The sequence below is a fragment of the Colobus angolensis genome, unplaced genomic scaffold (genome assembly GCF_000951035.1).
Source record: "Colobus angolensis palliatus isolate OR3802 unplaced genomic scaffold, Cang.pa_1.0 Scaffold7, whole genome shotgun sequence".
NCBI classification, from domain to species: domain Eukaryota; kingdom Metazoa; phylum Chordata; class Mammalia; order Primates; family Cercopithecidae; genus Colobus; species Colobus angolensis.
Genome location: NW_012120709.1, coordinates 23,875,534 through 23,886,630, shown reverse-complemented (window position 1 = coordinate 23,886,630; position 11,097 = coordinate 23,875,534). Strand labels below are relative to the sequence as shown.

Genomic DNA, 11,097 nt, shown 5'->3' with positions numbered 1-11,097 from the left:
AGCCCCCCACCGCCCCCAGCGCTGCCCCTCCGGCCCCCAGCACCGAGCCTCCACGAGCCGGGGGTCCACACACCAAAATGGGGGGCTCCAGGGACTCGCTTCTCGAGATGAGCACGTCGGGGGTAGGGAGGTCTCAGAAGCAGGGGGCCGGGGCCTACTCCAAATCTTACACCCTGGTGTAGCGCTGGCAGGAAGAGCAGCCCACGCCTGGACCGCGCCGCAGCCCCACACGCCAGCTCGGCTGTTTTTCTGCATTATTTATATTCAACTGACAGACAAAAACCAACCAACGACAAAACAAAAACCCCCAATCATGAACGCCTGTACATAGAACTCTTTTGTACAAATGAAACTATTTTCTTCTTCTCCATGAAGCCAGGGCACAAAGAATTTGACAGTACAAGTCAAATCCCCCACCCCACAAAATATGTGTGGAGATATATATACATATATAGACAGATAGGAACGCGTCCACAAGCTATATATCTATATATTTCTCTCACCCTATTTTGAGACAGAGGCACAAAGACTCAGCAATTTTTTTCCTTCCTCCTCACCCTCCCCCAATCTAGGTGGTTTTGACAAAGACCAAAATCCCAACTCAGAGACACTGCATGCGATTTTACTGTTCCAAGAAAACCAGGAGTTGCTTCAATTTGCAGATGCTTATGTGTTAATACCTTTTTCTATGAAAAAAGACCCAGCGCCGTGTGCAATAAAGGTTATGTTTCTATGTGGTGGCTTTTTCCCATCTGGCGAGGGCCAGCGGGGAGGGAGGAGAGACCCCGATCCCAGGCCGTCTGTCTCTCATAAAGAGACTTTGTGAGAAGCCTGGGCTTTGGCTCAGTGCTTTAAGACTTTTAAAGGCTTGCAATTAGCCAAGGTGCCTCCTCCTCTGTTCTCAGAGCTGTGCTGGGCCTGCAAGGGGAGCTAGGTCGGTGGCTTCGTGCAAACTCCTAAACCCCTCTGACCCACAGTGTCCTTACCTGTAAACAGAGGGAAGCTTGTAGCAGATGGAATGAGGCAACCTTGGGCTCACCAAGCACTGGGGAGCCTGGGATAGGGGAGGGGTTGCCTACTGGCTTCTCTCCTCCAAGAGAGAGCAGGGTAGCCAGGGGGCCAGGACTGTACAAGATCACTAGCCCATAGTTGTGGGAGAGGTGCCTATTGGGAGCTGGGAAGAAGAGATTATCTATAGCTGGGGCACCAGGCCAAGGCCTACAGTTCTGGGCTGTTAGAACCAGATGAGATCAGAGGGAGAAGGAGAGAAGTCGTCGGAGGTCTGAGGAGTGAGAAAAGCTCATGGAGGAGAGGGAATGGAGCTCAGCCAAAGAGAACTAAGTCAGCACACCAGGTACCTCACCTGGCTTCCAAGGAGTCAGCCAAGTGGAAGAAAAGGCGTCCACACGGAGGAGCAGGCAAGGTGCTGTGGGTGTGCAGAGGCCCGGTTTCTGATGAGAGGGTCCAGAGGGCATCACAGGAGGTGGCAGGTGAGATGGACCTCCAGGGACTTGAAGATTTGGAGAGGCAGAAGCAGGTGACTGGCCCCTTGGTGAAAAGGAAGTGCACCTAAGAAGTGCACAGGGGGCTCCTGAGTTGAGCGCTGCAATTGAGGCTAAGCTGTGGATCAGGAACCTGGAAGGAAGGTGAGTCTGGAACCCGCTGCTCCCCAGCAGCTGAGAGGAGGAACTGGGAAGGGCTGGAGAGGGAGGGAGGAGTTTGTGCGTGCAGGCAGCTCATACCTATCAGCCTGGGCCCCGGTGAGGCCCCACCTGGGATGCATGACCTTTCATAGAAGCATCTTCCAAATCCCACAAACACTGAGCACAAGAGTGTGTGGGATGCAGAGGAGTCCCTCGCATGAATAGATTCCCGGGTCGGCACCGTGAGAGGGGAGGGGCAGAGATTCCGTACGCCTCGGTATTCCTAGGCTCATGAAGAAATGCTCATCTCAGCCCCCACACCCAGGGCCCAGCCAGGAGAAGCAGCTAAAGGCATCAGTTGAAAACCAAAGCTCTGCATTCGAGACACCTGGTGACAGCCCAGCTTCGTTCCACCTGTGGGAGGACGGAACGCCGCCCAAGGATGCGCACGCCATCTGCAGGTCGCCTCCAGAACTGCAAGCACAATGATCAAAACTGAGCGGTCTGCATAGAATGCCTTCCAACCCCGCCTCCCCTGCACACCAGACGTTGGGCAAACAAACACGAATCAGAGCCAACTCCAACCAGCGAGAGGGAATGAAAAACTCCTCAGAGGCTAAAGGCGCAGAAGATGGAACCAGCCTAAGGGCTACCTTAGAAGGGGGACGGTGTCAGGAAAATGCGGATCCCGATACTAGGTGCCAGGTGCTGCTTGTAATCTCATTGCAGACTTGGGAGAAAGGTATCACGATTACCACTTGACAGGTGAGAAGGTTAGAGGAGCTAGAAGAGATGGGAATGAGATTAAATTCATGAGCGTCCAATTCCTTAACTACTGAGTCATACTACCTGCTGCTCCACTGTTCAAAGATGGAGTTTCAGTTCTTCCCCGAGGATGTTGCCAGGGAAAGAGTCCGCCAGGTCCAGGGAGCAAGCTGGACGTACGGGCAGAAAAACAGTTGATGTGACGCTATCAGTAAACAGTTCAGGCAGGAGACCCAATATGCAGCACAGGATGGATTAAGGGCTCCGAAGTACTTCATCCTGGTGAAGGGCAGTGGTGGAAAAGGTGGAATTGAGCTCTGGGGAGCTGCTGGAGGCCTGGGACCTGAGGTGGACTCTAGGATGAGAAGGATTTGGAAAGGCAACAGAAAAGTAAGATGTGGGTCAGTTTAGCTTGTATTCCACTGGGCTAGGCCCCTTATTATAAAGCACAAAGTCTGGAAATTCAGACATACTTGAACAAAATCCACACGATTCTATTTGCTAATAATCTCTAACTTCGATAAGTTTTGCAGGGTTTTTTTTTTTTTTTTTTTTTGGTTCCCAATCTCACTCTGTCGCCCAGGCTGGAGTGCAGTGGTGTGATCACGGCTCACTGCAGCCTCGACCTTTCTGGCTCAAGTGATCTTCCTGCCTCAGCCCCTCGAGTAGCAGGGACTACAGGCACATGCCACAATGCTTGGCTAATTCTTGTAATTTTTTTTTTGTAGAGACAGGGTTTCACCATGTTGCCCAGGCTGGTCTCAAACTCCTGGACTCAAGCAATCCTCCCGCCTCGGCCTCCCAAACTGCTGTGATTACAGGTGTGAGCCATTTTAGCTAAACTACAAGCCTGCCTGTTTGATCCACACCCAGAAGCTAATTCACGTATCAGTGGCACTCCTGCTCCTCATTCATCCCCAGCTCATCCTCATTGAAATCTATGTATCTGGAGCAGTCATCTTACACATTCACTTGCTCCTTTCCAGACCTCCACTTTGTCTACCATGCACAAGATGACCATCTGCCCTCGAGAGCCTTGATACGCCAAGTGTGGTTCACAGGCCAGTGGCACCAGCATCACCGTCACCTAGGAGCTTGTTACAAATGCAAACTATCAGGCCTCACCCCAGAACCACTGAATCAGACTCTGCACTTCAGCACAATCCCCAGGGGACTCATATGCATTTGAGAAGCCCTCCTCTAGAAGACCTTCAGAGAGATGACCTCTTGTTCCTCCATTCTGCCAACAACCAGAGCTAGACTAGTGGCTCTCAAATTTAGGTGCACATCAGATTCACCTGAGGAGCTTGTTCAACAATACAGAAGCCAGCTCTCCCCAGCCCTAACAGGATAGGAATTTGTTGGTAGGCAGCCTAGGCATTTTTTTTTTTTTTGAGACAGGGTCTTGCCTTGTAGCCCAAGCTGGAGTGCAGTGATGCTATCACGGCTCACTGCAGCCTCCACCTCCCCGACTCAGGTGATCCTCCCTCCTCAGCCTCTCAAGTGTCTGGGACTATAGGCACTTGCCACCACACCTAGCTAGTTTTTGTATTTTTAGTAGAGAAGGGGTTTCACCATGTTGCCCAGGCAGGTCTTGAACTCCTAAGCTCAAGCAGTCGCCCACCTCGGCCTCCCAAAGTGCTAGGATTACAGGCATGAGCCACTGCACCTGACCAACATTTCTATTTTTATGGTGATAAAAGATACTAAATATAAAATTCGCCATTTTAACCATTTTAAAATGTACAATTCAGCAACACTAAGTACATTCACCTTGTTGTAAATCACCACTATACACTTCCAGAAATTTCTCATCATTCCAAAAAGAAACTTTGTACCCATTAATCAATAACTCCCCAGTTTCCTCTCTCTCGGCACCTGGCAACCACCATTCTATTTTCTGTCTGTATGAATCTGCCTATTCTGGGTACCTTGTATACGTGGAATCACACAATATGTGTCCTTTGGGTTCTGGCTTATTTCACTTAGCATCATGTCTTCGAGCTCCACCCCCATGTTGCAGCATGTGTCAGAATTTCATTCCTGTTTGGGGGTATTCCATTATTTACCACATGTTGCTTCTCCATTCCTCTCCTGGTGGACACGTGAGTTGCTTCTACCTCTCGGCTGTTGTGAATAATGCTGCTGTGAACACAGGTGTACAAGGATCTGTTTGAGCCCCTCTTTTCAATTCTTTTGGGGATATAGCCGGGACTAGAACTGCTGAATCACACTCTCATTCTATATCTTACTTTTTGAGGAACCAACAAACTTTTCCACTAGGCATCTGTATTTTTTTTTATTTTTATTTTTATTTTTTGAGACCAAGTCTCAATCTGTAACCCGGGCTGGAGTGCAGTGGCATGATCTCGGCTCACTGCAACCTCCACCTCCCAGGTTCAAGCAATTCTCCTGCCTCAGTCTTCCGAGTAGCTGGGATTACAGGCACGTGCCACCACGCCCAGCTAATTTTTGTAGTTTTAGTAGAGACGGGGGTTTCACCATGTTGGCCAGGCTGGTCTTGAACTCCTGACCTTGTGGCATCTGTGTTTTTAACAAGCAAAATGATAATCAAGCATTTGTTCATTCACCAAATACCCTGAAGCACTTCCAATGATCTGGCACTGATCTGGACACTAGAGATGCAAAAGCCCTGCGGGTCTCTTCCTGCACTCAAAGGCTCACTCCCTGGAGTGTGTGCAAACTGGCGGAGGCGGAAGGAGGGAAGCCTGGATCAGGGAACAGCAGGGACGGTTAGCTGTCTGCCGAAGCCTCATGATCCCTCCACAGTGCACAGTTGTTGCGGGGAAGTCGCTTCCCAACCCGTGACTACAGTTCCAGGCCCCCGATTCCCAGAGAAGGCCATGAGACTGAGCTCTGACCAGCGGAATGTGGTATAAGTGATACACGCTACTTTCCGGCCCAGCTCATGAAAACTTCCCTGGCCACCCTCTGCTCTCTCCAACTGGAAGTCAATGCCCAAGGTGAACTTGGAAGCCACTTATTGAAGATGGTAGATCCTCTATCACCCTGGCTTATATATCTGTGTAGAGCAGAGGCCCTTCTATCCCCTTCAATGCCAACTGGACTTTATGTGAGCAAGAAATAAACTTGCATTAAGCACCGATATTTTGGAGTTTATTTTTACAACAACTAGCATCATCTTAATTTTTGCAGGAGATGAAGGGGAACTTGGCTCCCCATAGAAATTCTCCCTTGATAGCTCAGGCCCAGGGCATCTTCCCACCCACCCCCCAACCACCGTATCATGTCACCTCCTCTTACCCTACATATCAGATTCCTATACAGGCAAAGGGTGGGAAAGGCAAAGGGAGCCGCTGCTGAGCTCAGAGAGGAGGAGGGCATCTGTGTGTCTGTAGGAGAGAAGGGTGGGAGAACCAGGCTGAGCAGGAACCCTGAGTCGGGGCTCTGTCCTTCCTCCCAGAATCCATGTCCTCTTCCGGGCAATGACAGCAATACTCTAGGCCGAAGGAGGAACAGATGCCAGCTGGATTACCGTGGAGGTGATCCATGCTTGGTTTTAGTGTCTCTAAGAATCACACAATCTCAGGACTCAAAGAGACCTTCAACACCACCCAGTCCATGCTTCCACCCAAACTGGGAATTCCTTCTGCAATCAGCAAGAGTGGTCTGGCCCTCCCATGCACACCTCCTGATGGAGAACTCGTCACTTCCCCAGCCAGCACATCTCACCCGTGACAGCTCTGCCAGCAAAACCTCCCTCACACTAAGCTTGGGGGCCCCTCCAACTTCTACTCACAAGGCTCGCTACTGCCACTCCTGGGGGCACCACAAAACAAGTCTCATCCCTTCCCAACTCAGAAGCCCTCCACAGATGGTATTTGAACATTGTCCTCAGCAGACAGGCTCCCCAAGGGCAGAGAAGGGTTCCACTGTCTCTTCCAGAGAAGGGGCAGTGCCTGACTTAATGGGAGCACAGCATATGTTAGATATAGATGAACAAAGGGTAAACAGTGGGAGAAACGGGCAAGGAGGTAGGCCAGTGAAGGCCAAAATCTCCTGAAACATTGGTTCTCTCCGCATAGTGTCCCCAAGGTACAAGAAAAGAATACAACGGAACACCATCATGCCTGCTGCCATTTGCTGAAAGTCTACCTGTGTGAAGCACCCTGATAACCACTTAGCACGGATACTCTCCTAGTTTTACCACTGCCCTGTAAGAAAGAGTAACTCCTATGAGCACAAAACCCAGATAGTTATGTCTCGGGGCCGTAGTGCTAGTCAAAGAACCTCAATCCACTCAGCCACCAAAAGGAAAGTTTTAAATAAGTCATCTGCTTTTGTTTCTGTGATCCTGAAGGGGTCCGAAGAGCAGATGTAAGTGACACCCACTGACACCCTACAGGGCCTGTGCCTCCCGCATCCCCCCACACACTGCCTGCTCTTCTCCAGCCCTGCTCAGCTCCACCCTCCTCTCCTCTGGGGAATGTTCTCTCGCATTCATTTCTCGCCATTTTCCATTAGGAAGCAGCAACAGCTGGGTGCAGGGGAAGCAGAGGAGGTGGGAGAAACCGCAGGCAAGACAGGCCTCCTCTTTGGTGATTCGTGGGAAGGAGCTACGGATGGGAAATTAATGTGTTCGTAATTTCTGCCCTAAAGATGTATGATCTCCATTTTATTGGCTAAGAAAGAAATCAAAGAGGTCAGGTGACTTGTACAAGGCTACTCAGCCTGCAAGAGGCATCGGCCAGGGTTTGAATTCCAAAGCCAATGCTCACCAAACCACTTGGGATCCTTTTCAGAAAGCCAGGCAGCCCCTGGAAGGCGGCATGTGTAGAGCTCCTGCTGTGTGGCAGGCACTGTGATGGAAACACTGGGGCTGTGGAGTCAATCCCGCTGCTCCCTTGCCAGCTCTGTGACCCCGGGAAAGCAGCTTCCCTCTCATGGGCCTCAATTTCCTCTTCTATGAAATGGGAGAATAACTCCCACACTGCCAGGCTGTTAAGACTGAAAGGAAATAATGAGGTTAAAAAGCTTTTAACTATGAAATGGGGATTAGACAAGATACAAACCATCAGACCAGAGGGTCAGATTCCAGGGAAGCCAGGATTTGCCTGACCTGCCCAGGTGTTGTTGTTGCTGTTGTTGTTTCTTGTTTTTTTTTTTTTTTTTTGGAGTCAGGGTTGTGCTGTTGCCCAGGCTGAAGTACAGTGGCGCAATCACGGTGCACTCAACCTGGAATTCCCGGCCTCAAGCGATCCTCCCACCTCAGCCTCCCGAGTTGCTGGGACTACAGGTGAGGAACACCATGCCCAGCTTTTGTTTGTTTGTTTATTTTCCTGCCCAGGTTTGTGTCCAGGGAAGCAGGTGGGATATGAAGGTCCCTTGCCGCCCTAGAGAATCCACTGAAGGTCACCAAGAGGACTCAGTCTGTGCAGAAAGGGAAGCTCTGAAGGCCTCTGATGTCCTCAAATCCACTGTCATCAGTCCCAACCAGGAGCTGACACTTGGCCCCCAACTCCTGGGAGTCACCAGAAAGGGTGGATGACACAATAAAATGCCACCCCATCCGCGCTGGGCCAATGCCTCACCTCCCCCAGGAGGCATCACCCGGATAGCAAGCTCTGTCCTGAGACTTCCTGCCTCTGTGGGTGCCATTCTTTCTCTCTTCAGCTCCACCCTTCCTGGGCCCAGTGGAGGTGGACGGCACTGTTCCAGGCATGGCCCTGCGTGTCCCCAGCTGAGCCCCGCCAGCACCTTTGTGACAAGTGGCATCTCCAGCGTGTGCTCTGACTGGACGCATCCTGGCTCAGCACCTGGGCAGCCACCATCAGCCACCGCTGCGGCCAGCTGCCTCAGACCAACGCCCCGTGCCAAAGCCAGGCCCCCAGCCACCACGGGGCTCTGTCGGCAACACCAAGGGAGAGGGGACTCGGCTGGTCCCGCAAGCTTGGACTACAAGTCTCGTATTCCCACCCTCTCCCAGGCATTTCTACAGCATCTGACTCTGCCCGACACCCTGGGTCCTGCCCACCTCAGCCTCCTTCTTCCCCAGGAGGCCACGGGTCCCACGCCTCCCAGGCTCTGAGACCCCTCCATGGGGATTCAGAGACTAGAGGAGTGCATGGTGGATTTGGGGGCACCAGGGGTGTCACCACAGCCCAGCCCAGACTCCGAGGAACCTCCCTGGTATCGCGGACACTACCCTTTTCTTAAGCTCTGCCCAGGGACACCCTGAAGCCCTACAAAGGCCTTACCTCCTAAAAGGAATCCCTGCTCAGCTCAGCCCAGGTCTTTTGGAGGCATGAGATAGAGCCTTGAAGCCAGCCTAACATAATAGGTAATCCAAGAGAGTCCCAGATTCACTCCCTATCTTTGCCCCTTTCCAGGCCTAGGTGCCTAAGCTACCCCAGTAGTGGCCCTACAGGGGGACGGGTCACTAGGAGAGAGAGCAGTGGAGCCTATGTTCTCAGTCTCCAAGGTCCATGCAGTGGGTAGGCTCAAATCAAAATTTGAGCCCAAAAGACCTGAGCTCAAATTCCGACCCCCAGGCACTAGTGGAGTATCTTTGGGAAATGATCCTCTTCCTAGGCCTCAGTTTCCTTATCTGTATAATGGAGCAGAAGATACCACACACTGAGAGGCTGAATGAAATAACCTAGGACAAGTACTCTGGGTGAAGCACCTTGTAAACTACCGAGCGTTGTGGAAATACAAGTGGAACCCCGGGAGACTGTCCTGTACTCCAACCCGGGGCACTGTCTCAAGCCTGACAGGCTCTGCTCTGCCTCCTGCCTGCCAGCCCCAGGGCCTAAACTTTCCACTTTCCTCTCTCTCTCCCTCTCACACACAACTGACCATGAAAAGGAACACAATTCCCCAGCAAGCGTTTTCTTTGCCGTCTGTCTTGTCCTCTGTGTCCAAGACTTTTGCTGTTACTCATGGGAAGTCACACAGGTTGCAGAGTCTCCATCATGGTTCCTGACTTCCCTGCCAGGGCAACAACAATACCAACAGCTCCCATTTATTGAGGCCTTACTATGTGCTGAACACGGTTCTAAGGACTTCTTGCATCCTCACAACCTCTTTATAAAGGATAACGTGGAAATCCTTGTTCGATTCATAGCCTCCCTGCTTTTAACCCTGAGAGTGAGACTCACCAAACTGTCCCTCTGCTTCTTACCTCCCAAGAACAGGTATCCCTCTCTTCAGCAGGGGCAATCAGAAATGTCTCCAATGCTCTCTGCTCTACCACACAGAGCAAAAGCCATGAGGCAGACTGACCTCTCCCATCCTAGAATTTTTAAAACTAGCAGAGCACTACCTGTACCCCTTCCTGCCAGAGCAGAGAGTGGAGCTGTGCTTCCTGGAGATGGGGGCAGCCCCCTCCCAGGCTGTGCTGCCCACCCACAAACCATTTCATCACAGACCAAAGGGCCCTCCCTGAAGAGTTAGAAGGCTGCTGGAGAGACAGTAAGGTTTCCAGGATGGGGGCTATGGCTGAGATGACTTAATGAAACAGCAGCTCTCTCCCAGCTCCAGATCAATCATCCCAATGATCTAGACCCAGTCCCCCTATCTGATCAGAGGTCAGGGCCAGGGGGAAACAATGGACATGGATTTGGATGAAAGTGGTATGGTTCCTTCAAGAAAAATCAAAAGGGAGAGGACACTAACCAGCTGACTTGACCCAACCAAGGAAGATGGGAGGCGATCCTTCCTTCGGGGCCATCTTGTCCTAACCCTTGCCTCCAAACTGAGGCCATGGGTCCATCCCAAAGGTTATGGGCAGGAGCCTGTTCTACTGTTATGCTCTCAGGCACCAGCACCTCGACACTCTGCTACCCATCACCCTTTGCTCTATTTCAAGGAGCGCTACCCGTCACCCTTTGCTCTATTTCAAGGAGCGCTACCCATCACCCTTTGCTCTATTTCAAGGAGCGCTACCCATCACCCTTTGCTCTATTTCAAGGAGCGCTACCCGTCACCCTTTGCTCTATTTCAAGGAGCGCTACCCATCACCCTTTGCTCTATTTCAAGGAGCGCTACCCATCACCCTTTGCTCTATTTCAAGGAGCGCTACCCATCACCCTTTGCTCTATTTCAAGGAGGGCTGGGATCCCAACCCAAGCCTGAGGGTCAGAGAGAACACAGCTAGGAGCCTCTCAACAGTCACCCTAGCCTCAGAGACCCTGGAAAGGGAGAGAAGGAACTACTGAACTCTCCAGGGAGTATACCTTCATGGGGCCTGGTGGGGAAGGAGAATCAGGACTTTGAGGGCTGCTGGGCAAGAAGGAGACTCCTATACCCTCTCTAGAAGAAATGCTACTACATCTTGTGAAAGCACTGACAACAATCAGGGTGAAAAGTTTGATGGGGACAGTGTAATATGACCCCAAAACCAAGAGCTGGGGTTCTACTCCATGTAAGACATGGACTTTCTAACCCACAACGGAGCTAAGCACGCTATGGGGTGTGTGCGTGCGTCTGTGGTCATTTCCTCGCCTCCCACCTGATAGAAAATGGTGGCAGATTCTAAATGACAAAGACTCATATTTACAAATGTCTGCCATCTCCTCAACCCTACTGTGATGTGAGTAGTGCTTATCACAGCAGGGCACCAGCACCTCTCCTTCTTTCAGGGTGGCTGTGATATGTCTCAAATAAATTAAGGCTCCCGTTTCTTTCTTTCCTTTTTTTTTTTTTT

The 11,097-nt window shown here is 51.3% G+C and overlaps 1 protein-coding gene across 1 annotated transcript in view; it reads left to right on the top strand.

Moving 5' to 3' along the window:
* Positions 1-733, top strand: part of DSCAML1 (Down syndrome cell adhesion molecule like 1) — a 370,444-nt gene extending 369,711 nt beyond the window's left edge. The window contains exon 33 of the mRNA XM_011927034.1: positions 3-733. Within this exon, the coding sequence (XP_011782424.1) occupies positions 3-182 (180 nt within the window). The 3' untranslated portion in view covers positions 183-733. The remainder of the gene's footprint in view (positions 1-2) is intronic.
* The last annotated feature ends 10,364 nt before the right edge of the window (positions 734-11,097 follow it).